The sequence below is a fragment of the Leptodactylus fuscus genome, chromosome 2, assembly GCF_031893055.1.
Source record: "Leptodactylus fuscus isolate aLepFus1 chromosome 2, aLepFus1.hap2, whole genome shotgun sequence".
Taxonomy (NCBI): domain Eukaryota; kingdom Metazoa; phylum Chordata; class Amphibia; order Anura; family Leptodactylidae; genus Leptodactylus; species Leptodactylus fuscus.
Window position 1 is genome coordinate 174196467 of NC_134266.1, and position 21607 is coordinate 174218073.

The 21607-nt window shown below is 44.1% G+C and overlaps 1 protein-coding gene across 2 annotated transcripts in view; it reads right to left on the reverse strand.

Annotated features, from left to right (window-relative positions):
• Positions 1-13813, reverse strand: part of PRRG1 (proline rich and Gla domain 1) — a 35317-nt gene extending 21504 nt beyond the window's left edge. The window contains exons 1-2 of one of the 2 annotated variants that reach the window (XM_075262805.1): positions 13693-13813; positions 600-647 (exon numbers count right to left, since the gene is read on the reverse strand). In XM_075262805.1, coding sequence (XP_075118906.1) covers positions 600-621 — 22 coding nt within the window. In that variant the 5' untranslated portion in view covers positions 622-647; positions 13693-13813. Of the gene's footprint in view, positions 1-599; positions 648-10714; positions 10741-13692 lie in introns of those variants that run through there. The other variant, XM_075262806.1, reaches the window with a different exon arrangement.
• Between the last annotated feature and the right edge of the window lie 7794 nt (positions 13814-21607).

Genomic DNA, 21607 nt, shown 5'->3' on the forward strand with positions numbered 1-21607 from the left:
TGAATAAAACAACATCCAACGTACTTGTAGTATTATATTGCTTTTCTAACAAATGAAAACAATGAGACTATACTGGCTGTGTTACTCCTATCTCAATGTAATTGCTACATGACATATTGAAAAGTTATATCTTACCAATAATTCACACTGCACATCAACACTTTATTTCTACTCCATGTTAGAAACTAAACCAGTATATTTTAGTTACTGCATAGTCACAGTGTTTAGTATATAACCTGATTACGTTGCCAGAAGTAATATATTTTCTAGGAGCATCCAACCGCAATGACTCTTTTAGGACTTGATCCACACTAGTTTTTTAAATCATTTCTTCACAGCGCCTACATCTACCCAACAATTACACTAAAATGCCAAACTCAGCAACAAATCTGTCCCGACGTGTCCAAACGCTCCCTGACATGCACTTCAGCAATCATGTCTACAATCATTTAGATTTTTATCAGTCCCAATAGGTGAAAAATTCATTATTTCCCCCATATTTAATAGAGGTTTATAAAAGTTCGCTCAGGGGGTTCTTACTTTTTGGCCATTTTTATTTAGTTTGTACTGCAAAATATGTATATAAAAATATTACTTACCACGGGCCATGATTCTGTTCATTCAAAAATGAAGAAACCCTGAAGAGCCTGAAGGACAGGAAAATTGATAAGACAATGTTATACATCTTGAAGAAATTAAATTCTATTTCTACATACCGTAATTACATTAATTAGTTCTGATCATGTTTGCAATGGTTAATCCTTTTTTACAGTCTAAAAAGCTGATGAAAACAAAAACAGTAGTTTCCCTCCATTGAATCACACTTCCTTCCATTGAATTAGCTACAAGCGCACAATGCTACGGCCTGTGTATCTGTCCTCAGAAACCTACAACAGTATTTATATTTCCAGGTGTCGTATATTCTGGCTGTCACACTTTCTGTTCCCTAGAACTTCTCTAGCTACTGCATAACTAAAGTATGACTATTATTTTCCATTGCATTCCATGTATACTTTCAGGCGTACAATACGTTGCTAATGTGTGGGATGGAATTAAAATGGTGAAATTGATCTGAAAGACTACACCTACTGCCATTAATTCTATTCACTCCCATTAATGAAAACAAATCACATCCTTTTAAAAGATTTTTTTGTTATTATTTTATTTTCAGTTTCTTCAACTCGTATTTCAGCTCCCTAGGAGACACAGGGAGGCTCATAATGCTCTGTATTTAAAAGCTGTAATTAAGGGGGTGTTCACATTACCGTTGGTGTCTGCTCAGCAGTGTCCGTGGCTATTGTCCGTACAAGATTTTAGCAATGGACACCAGCTGGTCCGTTTGCAATTTCCATTCCTTTCAATGGGATTTTATCTTGTGTCCTTTAGTGTCCGTTTATAACCATGTCCATTTTGTCAAGTGGACAATAAAAATCCTACATGCAGGACTTTTCTGTCCGTTTGAAAAAAACGGACAGTAAGTGTCTGTTGTTTTTTGTTTCTTTTTTCCCCACTGAGGTCTAAGGGCAATGAACACATAAAGGACAGTAACTGATAGCCATCAGTTGTTACTGTCCGTCTGTGTCTGTTATGAAAGGTGTCCGTTTTTTGTTTTTTTAAACTGACACCGTCTGAGCGGACACTAACTGTAGCTTGAACCCTACCTTAGGGCTAGTTCACACGTGAACAAAGGGGCGGATTTTGACAGCGGATTTCGCTTCAAAATCCGCCCCTTTACAATGGTGGTCTATGTAGACCACCGGGCTTTTTTTTTTTCCGCTAGCGGCGGACATGCCCTTTCTTCAGGCGGAAGCCGCGCGGCTTCCGCCCCCGGCAGCTCCCTCCTATGTCGGCTCATTCATTTGAGCCGACAGCGGAGGGGAAAGCCACGACCGCGATGGTCGCGGCAGGCGGGTTTTGACAAAAGAGAGACGCGGTGAGCCGTGTCAAAACCCGCGCGGGCAGGAAGAAATGTTTGTCACATCCAAAAAAAAAAAAAAAAAAAAAAAAAGCTTTTTTTTAATTTCAGTTTGTTTCCCACATTCCAAAAGCCACAACTTTTTTATTTTTCCTTTCAGAGTCATATGAGGGCTTATTTTTTGCTGGACATATTGTACCTGGTATTGGTATCATTTAACATTCCATAAGATGTAATCCGATTTGTAAAAGCGTTAACAAAGGAGTAGAATTAGCAAAAACCTGCATTCACACCATTCTCTTATGGGTTTTGTTCTTCTATTGTTCACTGTGAAGTAAAAGTGACATGTTCCTTATGTTCTTGAACTTGGTGCAATTAAACACCACCAAATTTATATAGTTTTTGCTGTCTTTTTACACCTTCACAAAAGTACAGAACTGAAGAATGCAAAAAATGATTTTACTAGTCATATTCTGATACTCATAACTTTTTTTTTTTTTTTTTTTTTGAACGAAGCTCTGCAAGGTGTCTTTATTTTGTTCCATAAGATGTTTTCATTTATATAATTTTGGGGAATGTTTGAGGCCTTGATTGTTTTTTATAAAAAAAAAAAATAATAATAATAATAATCAGTGCAGTGAAACACAGGTGGGGAAAAACAGTTATTTTGATTTCTTTAACCATTATGGAATTGATTGTAGGGCTGAAAGATTATGGCCTAAATTAAAATCACATTTTTTTCTCTAACCACCCCACCACCCCTTGATGAGCAATTGGTGCTGTTAGTTACAGAACCAAATGTGTTACCCTTAGTTCACATCTGAGTTTGGTAATCCATTTGGGGAGTCCGCATGGGGACCCCCTGAACGGACTACCGAACGCACTGGCAAGCAGTGTGAAAGTAGATCACGATCTACTTTTCTGACCGCATGTTCTGTGCAGACACTACACGGAGAGCACACGGACCCCATTATAGTCTATGGGGTCTGTGTGCTTTCACTGAGCACCACTTGCCAGTGCATTCGGTAGTCCATTCGGGGGGGGGGGGGGGGGGGGGGGTGCCCGTGCGGACTTCCCGAACGGATTACCAAACGCAGATGTGAATGAGGCCTGTATTAGACTCTGTACAGTTAGGTATGAGACACCTGACAGTAGAGGGCCTAATTTATACAATGGCTGCTGAAACTAACAGAATTCATTGTTCAGGTACGGTGGGGGATAGACAAAAGAAATTCCAACTGCAGCGAAATCTGTGGAGCAACATCCATTAATCCAAAGAGCAGCATGTGGTGAAAGGTCCTCTTTAACATATGTAATAATAAATGGTGTAAACAAGTAGGTATTTAACAGGGTTTCTGGTGGGTTTTTTTGTTTCAATTTGTTTGTTTTTTATGGCCAATTCTCAGCACTGACCAGCAATATAGTGGCTATGCATTGTTACTGTAGTTTAGCTCCCCTTCACATTAAGTCCAGCTAAGCTGCTTTAATGTCATGTGTCCACTGTAAGATGTACAGAGCCCTTTGTTTGCATATACTGTATGGTGCCAGGCCCAGCAGCAGCCCTGAACAGTTGATCATTGCAGGGGCTGGGTGTTGGCCCCTCGATGATCACTTGTGGTCACAGTGGCAGCTGTAGTATTTACTACAAAACTCATGACAGTATAGACTAGCAGAACACAGAACGTCAGAGAATCCCCATACCATTGTACTGCAGAGCAAATAAAGCTCTGTAAAGCTATATGTGACAAAACCCACAGAAAAAAATAAATCTGCGCAGACAAAAATATTCTTAGGAAATATATAGTTTTACAGCCTCCTTTCCTGGGGTTTTTGTCAAACATGTTCCAAAGGGGAGTTACAAGAATATCAAATGGCCTTTTTTGTATAAAAGATTTCATTATCCCTATTTTAGTTGTATGGAGTTTGCACAATATGCTGGAACATACTGTAGTTACCAGGGGTATCAAATATACTTGTGTATAAAAGCATATTAGGAAGAATACTATCAATAACTGGTAGCAGCATTGTGTAGGAGACTTGTTTGCTTCAGTTCTGGTCACACAGGTTGTGATCAGATGACCCAATGGGTTATACAACAGCCGGTGTCAGCAATACACAGAGAATGCAGGCTGCTATTTTCTGCTGCCCAGATACATTAGGGAGTTGCCACTACTTGGATATGGATTCTGGTAACAACATTAGATCAGGGAAATGGTTTTTACATGACGTACAAGTAAGTCTACACGATTCTCAAACTGACTGTTTATAAATTTATAAACTAGGCAGAAAATACTAATGGTCTAGCAATTCTGCAGATTATGACCTTTATCAATCACATCTGAGTGGTCTCTGTTCGCCTCACCGCCCAGTTTTACCAGATTATGTGTGACTATACCCTTAGGGTGCCATTATACAGAGATTCTCAGCATCAGAGTTTATCACTGAAGCACAATCAGGAAATCTTTGCATCAGAATTCCAGAGGGAGGCGCTTCATAAATTTCCCCCATGGTTTTCATGTACATCACATGCACTTGCAGGGCATCCAAAGCTACAATGGAAATGCACAGGAATGTATGGTAAAAAGCTTCGTTCTAGATGTCTGCTGTCCTGTGAAATCCTGTCTGGCAGCAGAAACACTGAGAAGGATTGCAGGAAGTGGAGTCACAAGCACTGCTCTCCTTCTGTGCATGAGCTCGGCATCCCCCCTTCAAAACGCACAGTATTGCTTCTAATAAACCGTTTCCTCTCCGTCATTGAATGCCACCTCGGGAAATGGTTGGCTCCATCTGCAGACACAACTATCCTGTATGTCCCGGACACGAACTAGACTATGCACACAGCTTGTCTGCATTGTCTCAAAGTCCCCACACATATAATGCTATAAACAATATTAATATTAGTGCCAGCACAATGTGCACGGTTTTACTAGTTTGAATGGTACAATTACTTAGAAGTGCATGTACAGAACACACAGGTTAGTTGAGGTTAACAAATACAGCAACTACCTCTACAATGTGAACAATAAATGGTAAATATTAAATGCAATATACTGCTTTCCACTGATCAATGAATGACAGGAACTTCCAGCATCTACACTAATGTCAGATGGATAGTCCTGCATGCACAAATGTTTTTTTCGTTACAAAAGTAAACAAACACGGCAGAAGATAGCATCAGTCATGTGGTTTACATTAGTGTCAATGGGAACGGACACAGACTGAGGCTGGATTCACATATGTGTTGGAGTCTCCATAGAAGACTCCATCTAAAATCGTCAGAGAGAAAGCTCCTGAAAGGAAAACAGAAACCAATTGGACCCCATTATAGTCTTTAGGTTGTCCATCTTTCAGGTCCCCATACAGGACCTGAACAAAGGAGACCAGAGCACTAGAGTGAACCTAGCAATAGTGTGCGTTCTCTGCAACAGTTAATGTCCGTTACTGTCATCCTATGCCAGAAGACAGCAACGGACATAACAATGGTAGTGTGAATCCAGCCTTAGAATGACTTACTCCATTGTAGGCTTTTACATTTAAAGACTATAGCAAAGACTTTTGTGAATTAAGAGCATCACTTGATACCTACTCCCTTGCTGACAACATTACTACTGCAATATGAGCAGCATACAAAGCTGTGCAATACTAAGACCCCCCCCCCCCCTCCATTGTTTTGGCTGCTCCACCAACAACACTGGCATAAATGATTACAAGTCACCTTTCAATTACATCAATGATGGTATTGAGCCACACTAAATATCAAAGGGATAAGCAAAGTCTATTAAAGATATGACAGTGATATGGCTCTTAAATTGGCACTCACAGACAGTTTACTGCTGGTTTCATCCTAGTGACTGGTTTGAAGAATGCTATCTATCTACTACGTCTATCACGTTTTGTAGGATAAGGGTGTGCTTAAACAGTATGTGGTTAATATTGCACCAAACAGTCGCAGTCTTAGAGGTGATTTTTTTTATTTAAAACGTTTCATCTCTCAAAACTGCAAATGCATCAAAAACGTGGGGGTTTTTTAACGTAATTTAGGTTTGTAGTTTCAAAGGGGACCTTTCACTTCCTCTAAGATAGGGAGTGTTGTGTACTGTTGCAAAGCTGACAGCTTGTTGAATTTAGCGCAATTTAGCGCACCGGTAACTGCCCCAATGGTATATTATGCTTCCTGTTTTAGAGGGCATGAAAGGGCCTCTAACTACACCATATAAATACAAATGTCAGATGAACAATTCTGCAGGACTAGTCGACCTTCTAATATGCATGTGCGTATCCACAGAAACAAGTCTAAAGTAGTCATCTAGGCAAGGACATGAATATGTACACTAAAGGCAGCTGTAAGGGTTTGTTCACACAAAGTTTTTTGCAGTTGGATTTTGAGGCGGAATCTGCCTCAAAATCCACCTGCAAAATTGGCTCCCATCGACTTCAACAGGAGCCGCTCGCTTTTTTTTTTTCCGCTAGCTAGTAGCGGAAAAAAGAAGCGACATGACCTATCTTGACACAGATTCCGCGACTGAGTCAGCCAAGTCAGCCTTTTGTCCCACTTTACTGTGCATTTAATCATGTTGTGTTTTAACACATGTTCTTATTGGATTTCCTAATAAAATTTCTAGATTTTTATGGTGATTCCGTCTTTAGACATTGTTTTTGTACTTTGGTTGTGTTTTCACCAATGTTTTGAGCCTTTGGTTGCATTTTGTGTTATTTCCCCATTCATTCAATGCTGCATCAGCATCCCCTCGCGGCTAACCACGCGGAAAGTTCACAAGGCGGAAAAGGTTTCTGCCACCTTTTCTGCCATGTGAACATACCCTTATATATCCACAAAATGGATCTTACTAGAAGAGACTTGATGCTGACTATACTATTGTTTACTTAATAGTAAACATTGAAGGTTTCCAATGTTTCCTCCAAACAGCTGCCAAGACATGTCCTCTGTGGGGAATAGATCCATTACACAAGATAACACTGCCTCACGCTATATATGATTACTACATTTGGGTAGCTCCACCTTAAACATGTTGCAATTGCTGGAGTATATTATAGCTTAGGAGATGCTGGGCATTGCTCCTGCATTAGAGCCAAGAGTCTCAAGCTATATACCCGTCATCACACACTGCTGGAGGTTTATCAAGAGGAAATTCTTAAAGCCAGATTTATCACCATATCATGTACAACGCACAATGTTTGACAAATTTGGAAAATTTTTAAACCAACTCTTCCGTGCTGAAATGTTACACCACTTTCTAATCCATACCATACTGAACTGAGAGACAATTTTTGCAACTTTATTGCATTTGATAAATCTAATCTACATCAGCTCACAAAGCGAACCACGTCAACTTCACAATGGACGTCATGCTACAAACATTATTTTCTATCCACAGAATAGAGGACAAAATGCTGACCAATGGTGGTCTGACCACCAAGACTCCCTTGAATCCTGCGGAAGGGGTGAAGACTTACCCTACCCCCTAGTGGATGCAGCTGTAGAACAAGTGGCCAAACCACTGGTGGATGCAGATGCACCCCCACTTCCATTCAATGGGAGCACCAGAGATAGTCGAGTGCTGTAAATCGTACATTGTACACAAGTCAAGAAGAGGCAAAACCTATTTTGTGACTTTTGAACACGAGAATTCTGCCGTTCAGGGCTTGATAAATTCCCCTTAATGTTTTCTAGCACAAAAGGACTTGGTATAGGTCAGGATGCATAGTCTGAAGCCAAACATATCAGTAAATGGGAATAAGCAATACAAAACTCAGGCTACGTTTACATCTCATTTTTGTCTCATAGTAAACATACTTAAGGGAAAAAAAAGATAGTAAAGCATAGCACAAAGCACTTTTCCATCCTGTGATGTCCAACAAAAAAAATGTATAGGATTTTATGTAATGGATCCCTATGGTGATGCATGCAACTATGGTATCTATCAAAAGCATCCATTTAAAGCCAAAACCCCATGTGTCCTAAACGCCACAGAAAAAAAACATGAATCCCATCCCTGCAGTGCACTAAAATACATACAGCGGAGACGCTGCAATTTCCAAAACCGTTGCGGTTTTGGAAATCGCAGTATGTCAATTATACCTACAGAAACACCGGCTGTTTCCCAATATGTATAACTGAAGCAGAAAAACCACAGAGGAAACCTCTGCGAAATTTCTGTAATAAGTGCTGTGGGAAAATAACACAAAGCAGCCACGTTTTTTCCTGCAACACACTTTTGCTGCGGGACGCTACTCGGAGACTTAACGTACAGAGAACCTTTCATCACTTGGGGCACATGCAGTTTTATATACCGCTAGAAAACCGCATGTGCCCCAAGTGATGAAAGAAACTTTTTACTTTCAAATCCCTTTTTTATATATATGTTGAACATGGACTTAAAACGACATTTGAACCAACCCCTAGCCCAGAACAAGAGTCATGCTGTTTTTGAAAAAAAAAAATACAAATTAGGAGAAATGGGATTTGTGACAGTTTTCTGGTGTTAAAAAAAAATCAGCAATTCATTGCACAAGCCACAACTCTAAAAAGTGGTACAGCAGCACCATCAGACAACAATCTGATCTCCACCATATGGTCACTTTCCGATTTCTACCTATATTATGTCTGCAAAACCTGGGTTCTAGCAGACAAACTGAACAGAACCTTGATCATTATAGTATTCTGTGGCAAAAGCTTACCATTAGCTGTCCAACACCACGCACTCTACGATTTCTAAAGGCTGTAGTCACACCTACTAATAGTCAGTTCCATTCCGTCTGCCATCAGGAAATTACAGCAAATTATTTCAAAAAAAATAAAAAATGGCGTTGCATGAAACCTTATTCACATGTCTGCATTTCATGTATGAATCTACTTTTAACTGATGGCATGTTCAACCATTCATTTTGATGTACTAAATTAGACATCCTTTTTTGTTTTTTCGCTGATTATGTCTGTGAATGAAAAAGCAAGAGCATGATTTTGTATTTTTTCACTGATGCTTTCACCAAGTCCATGGATCCATTTGTCATCCGTTTTCACAACCCAGAGACATAGAAACGCATAGGCAAATGTGAAAAATGGATGAACCAGGAGCAGCACACCACCCACAAATGAGCAGGGTGGAGTGTTTTCTGTGATCATCACAGACCTTACACATCCATGATATGTGTACATGTAAATACGGTATTACTATTGTGCTTAATATCAGTCTGCTGTATACAATGCAGCAATAAATGTCATCTTTCCTATAATGAACCTGTACACTATTAATCTATTTACAGTTGGGGGTTAACTGAAAACAATGTTTTGATGGCAGTGTAAGACATATGAATCCCAATCCTACAGCCTAATACCATATAGCACTGCTATAATACGCAATCTTATTTGAGTTCCAGACTTCAAATACTCAAAATATTTATTAACGTTTATATATATATCCTATTAATATTATAAATGTGAAAGTTTGTGAGTTTGGATGTTTGTGGGTTTGTGTGTTTGGATGTTTGTTCCTCAATCACGCAAAACCCGCTCGACCGAATTGGCTGAAAGTTTCCACAAACATAGTTAATACACCCGATTGCGCAATAGGCTCCTTTTCGTCACAATAGCGCACATACGTTTGTGCCAGGACCCCCACAAAACCCAAACTCACACCACCATCTCTGCAATCCCACACACTTTGGACCATAGCAAGCCACAAAATTCATATTGCCCTCTACAGCCTCGCCCCTAACCCCACACAATCACATGTACATATACTTTAACACTTTGCCCCTCACCTTAACGATACTCCAGGAGGCTCTCTTTAACGCTCTGGAGCAGCCATGTTTGCCGACCCCCACCGCTCTGACAATCCGCGACACCGCCCACCCATGTCAATACCCCTAGGAGGTCTAATAAATGCAAAAAAAAAAGTTTTTAAAAAAAAGTTAAAAAAATATAAAAACAAATAAAAAGGATTAAAAATTCAAATCACCCCCCTTTCCCTAGAACACATATAAAAGTAGTTAAAAACTGTGAAACACATACATAATAGGTATCCCCGCGTCCGAAATCACCCGCTCTACAAAGCTATACAAATATTTTTCCTGTTCGGTAAACGCCGTAGCGGGAAAAATGGTCAAAAGTGCCAAACGCCGTTTTTTCACTGTTTTGATTCTGATAAAAATTTGAATAAAAAGTGATCAAAGCAATAACATTTCCCGAAAATGGTAGAACTACAAAGTACACCCGGTCCCGCAAAAAAAGACGCCCTATACATCCCCATACACGCACGTATAAAAAAAAGTTACGGCTGTCGGAATATGGCGACTTTTCAAAAAAAACATTTTTTAACACAGTTTTGCCTTTTTTTAAGGGGTCAAAATGTAAATAAAACCATAGAAATTTGGTATCCCCAGCATCGTAATGAAACACAGAATACAGGGGACATGTCATTTTGGTTGCACAGTGAACGCCGTAAAACCAAAGCCCGTAAGAAAGTCGCAGAACTTCATTTTTACTTCAAAACCACCCCATTCTGAATTTTTTCCCTGCTTCCCAGTACATTATATAGAATAAATAATGGCGGCATCATGAAGAAAAATTTGTCCCAGGAAAAATTAAGACCTCATATGACTCTGGGAGCAGAGAAACTTATACACACTACGAAAACCTTACCCACGCCTGTATATACCCACTTCTACAATCACCGCAGACGAAGTCGCGGGTACCAGCTAGTATGTATGTATATATATATATATATATATATATATATATATATATATATATATATATATATAAATAATATTAGTCACCTGTTGTTGCTTTCCTGATTTTCACCATAAAGCTGTAGCAATGAAGAGCTGTCAAGACAAATGACCAAAACAGTCTCTGGTTACAATAGTGACATCTCATCCTAACGCATGCCACTGCCTTAGCCAGAGACTGCCTGCTATGGTCACCTGTTGGGACAATATGACATCACAGAAGCCTTGTAAAGAAAAACCAGCAGGGGCCAGGAAACTAGCAGGACAGGATCTAGACTGAGTAAATGTTTTCTTTTTTGCTAACACATTTCATAGCTTTTTATTTTTACATTGATACCCTTTGGGATATGTTCACATGGGACACGTTCTCTGCTGCGGGAAAAAATAAGTGTATATGCTTAAATTCCACCAGAACAAAAAAATAGGTTTTTGGGCAGAATTCATTGGGTAGTCACTAAAGGAATGCCATAAATTTACATGCTGTGGATAAAAAACCTGTTCCGTAGGTCAATTTACACTACAGGTTTCTGTATAGTGGGTAGAAGAGATTTTGTTAAATCCCATCCAGTTTGCTGCTACAACCAAGCGGATCAGCCAGTAGCATGTTGCAGTGACTAATCCGCCAGGTGCACGTCCTGTGTGAACAGATCATTAAATACCCCGGCCCAGAAGGCACAGGTAACACGAGCTGGTCCAGCAGGGCACAGGTAACACGAGCTGGTCCAGCAGGGCACAGGTAACACGAGCTGGTCCAGCAGGGCACAGGTAACACGAGCTGGTCCAGCAGGGCACAGGTAACACGAGCTGGTCCAGCAGGGCACAGGTAACACGAGCTGGTCCAGCAGGGCACAGGTAACACGAGCTGGTCCAGCAGGGCACAGGTAACACGAGCTGGTCCAGCAGGGCACAGGTAACACGAGCTGGTCCAGCAGGGCACAGGTAACACGAGCTGGTCCAGCAGGGCACAGGTAACACGAGCTGGTCCAGCAGGGCACAGGTAACACGAGCTGGTCCAGCAGGGCACAGGTAACACGAGCTGGTCCAGCAGGGCACAGGTAACACGAGCTGGTCCAGCAGGGCACAGGTAACACGAGCTGGTCCAGCAGGGCACAGGTAACACGAGCTGGTCCAGCAGGGCACAGGTAACACGAGCTGGTCCAGCAGGGCACAGGTAACACGAGCTGGTCCAGCAGGGCACAGGTAACACGAGCTGGTCCAGCAGGGCACAGGTAACACGAGCTGGTCCAGCAGGGCACAGGTAACACGAGCTGGTCCAGCAGGGCACAGGTACACGAGCTGGTCCAGCAGGGCACAGGTAACACGAGCTGGTCCAGCAGGGCACAGGTACACGAGCTGGTCCAGCAGGGCACAGGTACACGAGCAGGACCAGAAGGCACAGGTACACGAGCAGGACCAGAAGGCACAGGTACACGAGCTGGACCAGAAGGCACAGGTACACGAGCTGGACCAGAAGGCACAATGGTCCAGAAGGCACAGGTACACGAGCTGGACCAGAAGGCACAGGTACACGAGCTGGTCCAGAAGGCACAGGTACACGAGCTGGCCCAGAAGGCACAGGTACACGAGCTGGACCAGAAGGCACAGGTACACGAGCTGGACCAGAAGGCACAGGTACACGAGCTGGCCCAGAAGGCACACGAGCTGGCCCAGAAGGCACACTGGATCAGAAGGCACAGGCACACGAGCTGGCCCAGAAGGCACAGGCACACGAGCTGGCCCAGAAGGCACAGGCACACGAGCTGGCCCAGAAGGCACAGGCACACGAGCTGGCCCAGAAGGCACAGGCACACGAGCTGGCCCAGAAGGCACACGAGCTGGCCCAGAAGGCACACGAGCTGGCCCAGAAGGCACAGGCACACGAGCTGGCCCAGAAGGCACAGGCACACGAGCTGGCCCAGAAGGCACAGGCACACGAGCTGGCCCAGAAGGCACAGGCACACGAGCTGGCCCAGAAGGCACAGGTACACGAGCTGGCCCAGCAGGCACACTGTTCCAGAAGGCACAGGTACACGAGCTGGCCCAGAAGGCACAGGCACACGAGCTGGCCCAGAAGGCACAGGCACACGAGCTGGCCCAGAAGGCACAGGTACACGAGCTGGCCCAGCAGGCACACTGTTCCAGAAGGCACAGGTACACGAGCTGGCCCAGAAGGCACAGGCACACGAGCTGGCCCAGAAGGCACAGGCACACGAGCTGGCCCAGAAGGCACAGGCACACGAGCTGGCCCAGAAGGCACAGGCACACGAGCTGGCCCAGAAGGCACAGGTACACGAGCTGGACCAGAAGGCACAGGTACACGAGCTGGCCCAGAAGGCACAGGTACACGAGCTGGCCCAGAAGGCACAGGTACACGAGCTGGCCCAGCAGGCACAGGTACACGAGCTGGCCCAGCAGGCACACTGTTCCAGAAGGCACAGGTACACGAGCTGGCCCAGAAGGCACAGGTACACGAGCTGGCCCAAACACATGAGTAAATCACAAGCCAGCTGGAATGTAATGTAGGAGACAGCTTATTAACATGTCTGACATAGTAACTCCATTCACCAAACTGGTTTGTATGGAGATTCACTCATCCAGACTCCAGTAAGGACATAGAGTCAGCCCAGTATCCAGCTCTGGAATACCAGTGTATCCACCCAGCTGTGTCATCAGCAGCCACATCCATGACTAATGTTTACCAGGGACACAGCAATTCCCTGCCAGCCCCAGCGCTAAACTTTAGGGATGAAGCACTGCTTTCCCATGTGGCTCTACGTTACATATATGAAATATACATAGTGTGTATGGATTTACATGCATGTGTATGTGACCTGGGGATAGTGGCTGCCGGCCACATAAACACACAACCCGTATTTACATACATAAACAATACAGACAGAGCCGCCATCAGATGGACACATACTATAGGTAAGACATACATGTAGCGCAACTATATAGTATTACGAGCCCGTGTAGACAGTACAGAGCACCCCGGTGACTTAGTGACAGACATAATAGCAGAATACCTGAGCGGGCCCGGGAATATGAGTAACGGATACTCTTCACTCCTAGCGCTATACTCCGCTGCTGCAGCCGCTATACCCCCAGGAGACATACACTGGAATGGGACGGAGCGGCTTAGAGTAGGCATGACGTCATGGTCATGTGACCGCGCTTTGTAGGAAGGGGAGGAGACTGCTGGCTCGTCGTGTGCTAGTAGTAGAGCTCATGAATGAAGTGATGTGTGTGGTGTCTGATGTGGGGGACGTATGAAGCAGTGTGTGTGGTGTCTGACCTGGGGACAGGTGTAGTGTGTGTGGTGTCTGACCTGGGGACAGGTGTAGTGTGTGTGGTGTCTGACCTGGGGACAGGTGTAGTGTGTGTGGTGTCTGACCTGGGGACTGATGGAAGGGGGAGTTGTGTATGCAGAGATGTGTCATGTAATGGTGGTGTTCAGCGTAGACACAACATTCAGAAGTTGTACTGTTAGGCCTGGTTCACATCTGCTTTCGGTATTCGGGACCACCGAACAGAAACTTATATGCGTAGAAAAGTGGTTACCTGGGAATACACGCAGACCCCATAGACTATAATGGGGTCCGTATGGTTTTGGTCCAGTTCCTGCATGAAATATGCAGAGAAAAAAATTACTGCAAGCATCACTTTTCTCTGTGCATGTTTCGTGCGGAAACCACATGGACCTCATTATTCTCTATGGGGTCCGCGTGGTTGCATAGGTAACCACTTTTTAATGTGTGTAATGTGTATACTACCCAAGCAGACTCCCCAAACAGAAACTGTAATGCTGATGTGAACCGGGCCTTACCCCTCGTTTACATCTGTGTTGATATTCCGTCTGGGGGAGTCCGCATGGGGACCCCCAAAACGGAGTACCAAATGCAATTGCAAGCTCTGTGCAGTAAAAGGACACGTACACCATAGACTATAATGGGGTCTGTGTGTTTGTCGCACGCATCATGCGGAGAGGAAAGTAGATTGTGAACTACTTTCCTGTCCGCATGTTCTGTGCGGAGATCTGGCGGCAAGCACACAGATCCCCATAGACTATAATGGGGTCTGTGTGCTTTTAACATTGTTAAAAAAAAAAATGGCGTGGGTGCATGCACAGTAGCATGCTGCTTCTACTACAGCTACTGCGCATGCGCCCACGCCATTTTTTTTAAAGCAATGTCAGTTCGCGAGCGCCGGAGGAAGACGGGACCCGAGGACATCGCAGGAAGAGGAGGCGTGGATGAAGAAGACGGCAGACCCTGAATGCCCGCCCACCGTGCACGATGGGTAACTTGATCACATTCTTTTTTAGGGTATTATTTTAAAACTGGGGGGTAGTTTAATATAACTTTAGCGGTGCCTGATTAGCCTTTTTAAAGGCTATTCACGCATAGGTGGGGCTCTATTAGCATGATTTTGCTGATAGAGCCCCTTTAATGTACCGTAAAAAAATAGGTCATTTCTTATTTCTGGGGTCTGTGAAAACAGCTGCCCTTTGGATGCAAAATGGCCATAATAATGTCTCTGTCTCAATGCTGTTTTGTTTATCGGTGAATCATCTATAAATGTAGCTTATTTAATGTGTTCCCATCTCAAGGATCATATTCAGACTTGTAGCTGAAGCTAACTCAAGTGTTTTACACAATATAGTGCCTTATTTATCATGTTCTGTTTGCCAAATACAGCTTAATTTTCTCATCACCCACGACTATACCCAGAGAGAGGATCCAACCCCAGGTACAGGAAAGCCACGGTTCTAAAAGTTGGAGCCTCTCCTACCGCTCAGTTGTTTCCTGTCCCTGGAGGGAGACCTATGGGCCTGCCATTGGATAAGCTTACCGCCAGGGCATAGAGAGAGTTGGTCCTGGTAGGGGTTGCCTCTCTCCTACCACAGACAGCTGTCAGCTGTGGCCCAGTCTGGAGTCGGTGCCATCCTTCCAGTTATGTGCAATTCGGGTTCTGATATCCAGACAGAAGGAGTGTGTTCCCCCTGATTTATGCTGCAGGAGCCCTAGACCTGCAGGAAGACACATGAAGGTGCGTGAAGGCGTAACCGGAAGTGGCAAAACTTGGCTTCCGGGTGTCAGAATGAACATATAATGCAGGTTAAGGGATGGTTGAGCAGACTCCTGGCCCTCCCAACATTAACAAGACTTCTCTACAGTATGGAAGACCAGCAGCCACTGACAGCAAGAGGAAGACCCCAAGAAGGAGGACAAAATGAAGATCCACCACTAGGTTCCTCAGTATTCTTTCTATGGAATATAAGTGCCAGCCCTTTATTATTGATTAATTAGCTTTCCTCTGTCTTAGGGTAGACCTAAGAAAGCCTTGACAAAATCTAAGAATAAGGAATGTGCCAGATGTAGAGCTAGACTTTCTATTAGAAAAAGCTCTGCCCAGCATGCATTGATAAAACTTACTGAAGAGACCTTGTCATTCTTACAGGGCATCAGATCTAGGATACAAGAGGAAGTTAGAAGTTCCCTTAAAAGTGGCCAGAAAAAGAAGACTAGTTCCTCTACTTGAGATCATGATTCATATTCTGAGGGGGAATCCTTTCAGGGCAATAGTGGAGAATTATCTGATATCTCCTCTCCTTCCATATCTGACCTTGAAGAAGGAGGACAGTCGTGCTTTCCAGTAGAGGACACTGACAAGTTGCTCAAAGCCATACAATTTACTGTGAAGATTGAGGACTCTAGACCCTCTTGTTCTAAGCAGGACATTATATTTGGAAGTTTGTCAAAGGAGACACTTTACAGTCCATAAAAGTATTACATCGCTTAGTAACAGCGAATGGAAAAAGCTGGGCAAGAAGGGTTTTGTCCTTAGAGGAGTTAAGCGTAAGTACCTGATTGAAGAAGGCGCTTGCTATTCTTGGGATAATGTACCAAAAATTGGTGTTACCAGCTAAGACTGCAGATAAAAAGATTTTCCTGTGCCTTCCTCTGGTCGTACGTGGAGGTCCTTTCATCGCTTTGGAATATACATTAGACAGAAATTTGCCAAGTCCAGAGGTAACAGCTGGGTAAAAGCCAATAAGAAACAAAAGGCGTTCTTATTTATCAACTACGATCCAAGACCCAATAAGTAATGATGCCAGGCCCCGGGTAGGGACGAGATGGAAGAATTTTCTTCCTGCCTGGAAGAAAATTTCATTAAGCCTTTTGATCCTGAGCCTGAAGGGGTGCTAATTAGAGATGAGCGAATATACTCAATCAAATACCTCCGCCGCATAGCTCCCGGCGGCAGGGAAGGTGGGAGGGGCAGTAAAAATTTGAAGCCCAGGAAGTGTTTTTGCAACGGGAGCTATGCGGCAGAGGTATTCGATTGAGTATATTCGCTCATCCCTAGTGCTAATTCCCCTAGAAGAGAAGTGGCAGGGGTTTTATTCCCATTTGTTCTTGGTAAGGAAATCTGATGACTTGTACAGAACCATAATAAATCTAAAGAAGTTAAATCAGTGTCTTACAAGAAATCCCAGATGGAGAGAGTGCCATCACCAATGAGATTGTTAACCCTGAACTGCTGGGTAATGTTGATAGATCTGAAAGATTCTAACTGCCATGTTCCAATTTTTCCAGGTCTCCAGAGGTTCTTGTGAGTAGCAGTAGAGATTGGTGGGAGTGGTTCAGCATTACCAGTCTCAGGCGCTGCCCTTCAGGATCTGTATGCCCTAAGAATCTTTACCAAAATTGGGTCAGAAGTGGGAGTATGTAAAAGAGAAAGACATTCTTGTCATTCCATATCTAGTTGACTTTCTCATTGTGATAAGATCCAGGATAGGATGCTTAGAAAGTGTCAGAGTGGTACTAAACATTCTGGAGGAATTCGGATGGATTGTGAATCTGGAGAAGTCAAGTTTAGTTCCATCCCAACAGAAAAAGTTTCTAGGGATCATTCGACACTTATACTTACCTTACCTCACCTCTCCTGGGTATCCTCGCTCTTCTTCTACCTTGCAATTGAGGTCTTTAGGCCGGTGACTGAGGTCCTGCTCCCCAGGTCTTACTCCCTGTGATTGGGCCTAAGTGGTCACATGGGGTAAATGACGTTATTACACCGGTGCACCCCACATGCTCCATTTTCAATAAGTCCACCCTCCTGTCAGGCAAGGCACAGTAACCATTCAAAAATGTGTAAAATGCATAGAAAATGTGCTGGTTTGCAGTGTGGAATTTAGTGTAGACTCTCTTCAGATCCACATGGAAAAACTCTGTATGAACATATCTATAACAGTATAATGTGAAGCTCCTGGGCCCAAGTGAAAAATCTGTACCAAGCCACCTCCGCCCATAATAATTATATACAAATTATATACAAATTTTATACATTTTATCACTAGCCCCACCTAAGAATGCCCATTTCCCATCTCTGACCCTCTGAGCGATCTGTTTTACCAATAATGTGATGTTAATAAGAGCCTGAATAACGGAGCACTGGTGAGCGCTGCAGTTTGTGTGTCTTCTCCTACTTTCAAAGTATATTCGACTTTTCATATAGCCAGTCTGGTTCATAAATCAGAAGCTGCAGAAAATATTGGGCAGGCCGTTCCCCCATTCCTGAAGCCACTACCTATTTTGGCTGTGATACATTCCTTTTTGGCCATTTCATGCCCCTTTATGTGATGTGGGCATGTCAATGGGATGACACTTTTTGTGACATGACCCACATGTAATTTGCTTACATTACTTATGTAATAACAGAGAGCCCTATGGATACGATAGCATTCTGCAGGACTTGAGAGAATTGCCCACTTATGCGGGAGGTCATCCCTGTTTTCGGGAGCCTCCCAGATGTTCCAGGAGAGTTGGCAAGTTTGAATAAGAGTGACTGTAAATGCATTCATTAATGCCCCTCTATCATAGACTTTTACTATCACCATCTCATCAGCAATTAGTCAAGTGGGCATTACCATGTGTGGAAATCCTGCCAGTGAATCAGTAATACTAAGTGTGCTGTTGTAATTGTCACAGATTGCTAACTGGTAGTGAGCTCATACTGTTCAACCTGCTCAGGCCACTGACATTCTGTGGTTTGGGGGTGTCCATTTAAGGCTTACTTTATTTGTTCATATTAAACTTGACAAATGCTTCTCACTTTCACTACCCCATGAAGGTCCCCTCTTTTTCTCCCCATGTTTGAGGGAAGTGTTTGCCTCGTGCTCTCATGGAAGAGCCTTTATCTGGGGCAGGCGGCAGCACTACAGTAGAGCTTTGTGTAAACAAAGACAGGGAGCCAGCATGCTGTGCTTGCCAACACCACTCCCATTGATCCATTCTGCGTGCAGTCTGTCTTCACTTTTTTCACTCTTCCACTTGTGGAAGAGAATAATTAAAGTGAACTGCAGGACAAGTCATGACTTGATCACTGAACTGTCACTGTGCCCGAGGCCTGGTGAAACACGTTGTTCAACAGGCAACCTGATGAGTGACTAGGAATTTCCAAGTGAGTTGCTATGTTTGGCAAAAATGGCTTCATTTGATTGTGAAAATATATATAAAAAAGTTTAATAAAGTTGTACATACATACGCTTCTTCAAAAAGATTTTTTTTTTGATTATTTTAATTTTTTAAATATTTATTACAACCGTCACATTATAGTACTAGTGTATAGTACTAGTACTAACAACACATAAAATCATATCCTACTGATATCCTATCCTATCCTACTAATCCTATCCTAATATTATAAACTAGCAGCCTACCCGCGACTTTGTCTGTGGTTTGGCAGTGGCGCCGAACCGCTTATATTTCTTGTCCCCCTATCTGTGCCCCCAGTCTAGTTCATCTGCCTTCAGTTTCTTGTCTCCCCCCATCTCTGCCTTCAGTATGCTGTCCCCCCAATCTCTACGTCCAGTATGTTGTTCCCCCCCCTCAACTCTGCCCGCAGTATCTTGTCACCCCCCATCTCTGCCCGCAGTATCTGGCCGCCCCCCTATCTCTGCCCCCAGTATCTTGTCCCCCCCCATCTCCGCCTCCAGCTTTATGTCCCCTCTATCTCTGCTCCCAGTTTCTTCTATCCCTGGCCCCAGCTTCATGTCCCCCCTTCTCCGACCCCAGTCCACTTCATCTGCCCCCAGTTTCTTCCCCCCATCTCTGCCCCCCAGTCTCATGTCCCCCTATATCTGCCCCCCTAGTTTCTTCCCCCCACCATCTCTGCCCCCCAGTCTCTTGTCCCCCCATCTGTGGCCCCAGCTTCATGCCCCCCTTCTTCCCTACATCGGCCCCCGTGTAGTACGACTTTCCTTGGCCTGTGTCCTCCATTGCTGTGTCTGCTCGCTGAGTGCAGACTGTCCTCGTGCTGCTGCTTGTGTCATGTATGTAGCAGAGTGAGCTCCGGCATCATAGCAACCAGATGCTGAACCTCGCTGTGCTTCATACAGCAACGAAGGAGTGAGGCCATGTTGAGTTGTACTACACGGGGGCCGATGTAGGGGGGGAACTGAAGCTGGGGACACCCCCTCCCCCCGCCCCGGGACAGCCCCTCCCCCCGGGACACCCCCTCTCCCTAAGCAATGAGCATAAGTCCCCAGTACACCCTGTGGACCTAGGTCTTGCCCCTATACAACGAGCATTAACCCCTATAGCCCCTAGGCAATGAGCATTAACCCCTATAGCCCCTAGGCAATGAGCATTGCCTAGGGGCTATAGGGGTTAATGCTCGTTGTATAGGGGCTAGACCTAGGTCCACAGGGTGTACTGGGCACTTATGCTCATTGCTTAGGGGTTTCTTTACTTACCTGTAGCAATGTCAGTGAAGTTCTCCTTCATCCACTTCAATACACAGCCTGGATCGCTTCTCCAGGCCTTCTGTGCAGCCCTGTGAAGAGAGGACTGCCTGATCTCAGGAGAGCACACAGCAGAAGCAGCTCCGACACTGTCCAATGCTAATTGGACAGTGTCAGACTGACGTAGCTCTTGCCTTTATAGTCAGAAACGCCCTTCTGACCGTAAAGGCTTAATTAACATACAGGGCACCAGAATTAACGGGGCTCAGAGCTCCAAAACGAGGGGGGCTAGGGAGATAATTCAAAGTGCACCAGAGTCTGTGCAGCTGTGCCTATAACATGGGGCAGAAAGCTGCACAGGCTTGGAGTGGTGAAAGGTCCTCTTTAAGTCTACCATTCAGTGGGCAAATACCTCTTCAGGTTGTGCTTGTTCTAAAAATCTAACTGTTACTGGCTACCACAATTATTTTTCTTGATTTGTTTTAGTGTTTCTTAAAGCCAGAACGTTGCCATATGAAATGCCTTTAGGTTTTTTTTTCATAGCTGTGATCTGCTTTTTTCTACAAAATTAAACAACTGAAGGAACATCCTCAGGGACTGGTGATTCCATAATTTTTCCCAGGGGTTGTATAATACTGCATCAAGTCCTATACAAAATCTCACAACTATTCATAATAAGCCTCAATAAGTGTCTTGTAATATAGCCTGATGTACATTGTGCAAAACTATGCTGCCAAATCTAACAAGGATTGTGTAACATCTCTGCCTGTTCAGGTCACTGTGCCACCCTCTGCTCGCATGTGGCGGTGCAGGAGACTTGTGAAGTTTAGTTCTTTGCTTAGAGTTTTGGTTGCACTGTGTGAACACGGATCTAGTTCTTTAATTGAATTTGTACCACACCCGTCTTCTGCCCTTGTCTGCCTCTGTCCATGAAGTAGTTAAATTTGGTCTTGCCCGATGATTGACAGCCTGCCTTCCTGTCAGGTCCAGAGCGGGTTCATCCTCCCCTATTTAGTCTTGGCATTCATTCACAATTGTGCCTGCTATTGCCTTGTGCTTGCTGGCGTTTTCTCTTGCTGTTCTGTTACTTGTATTCTTTATCCTGACTTTGGCTTTTCCTATTGACTATTCTTTTGGACTTCGATTTGGCACTGCATTGCTCGACTGTTACCGAACCTTGGCTAGCTGACCTCCCT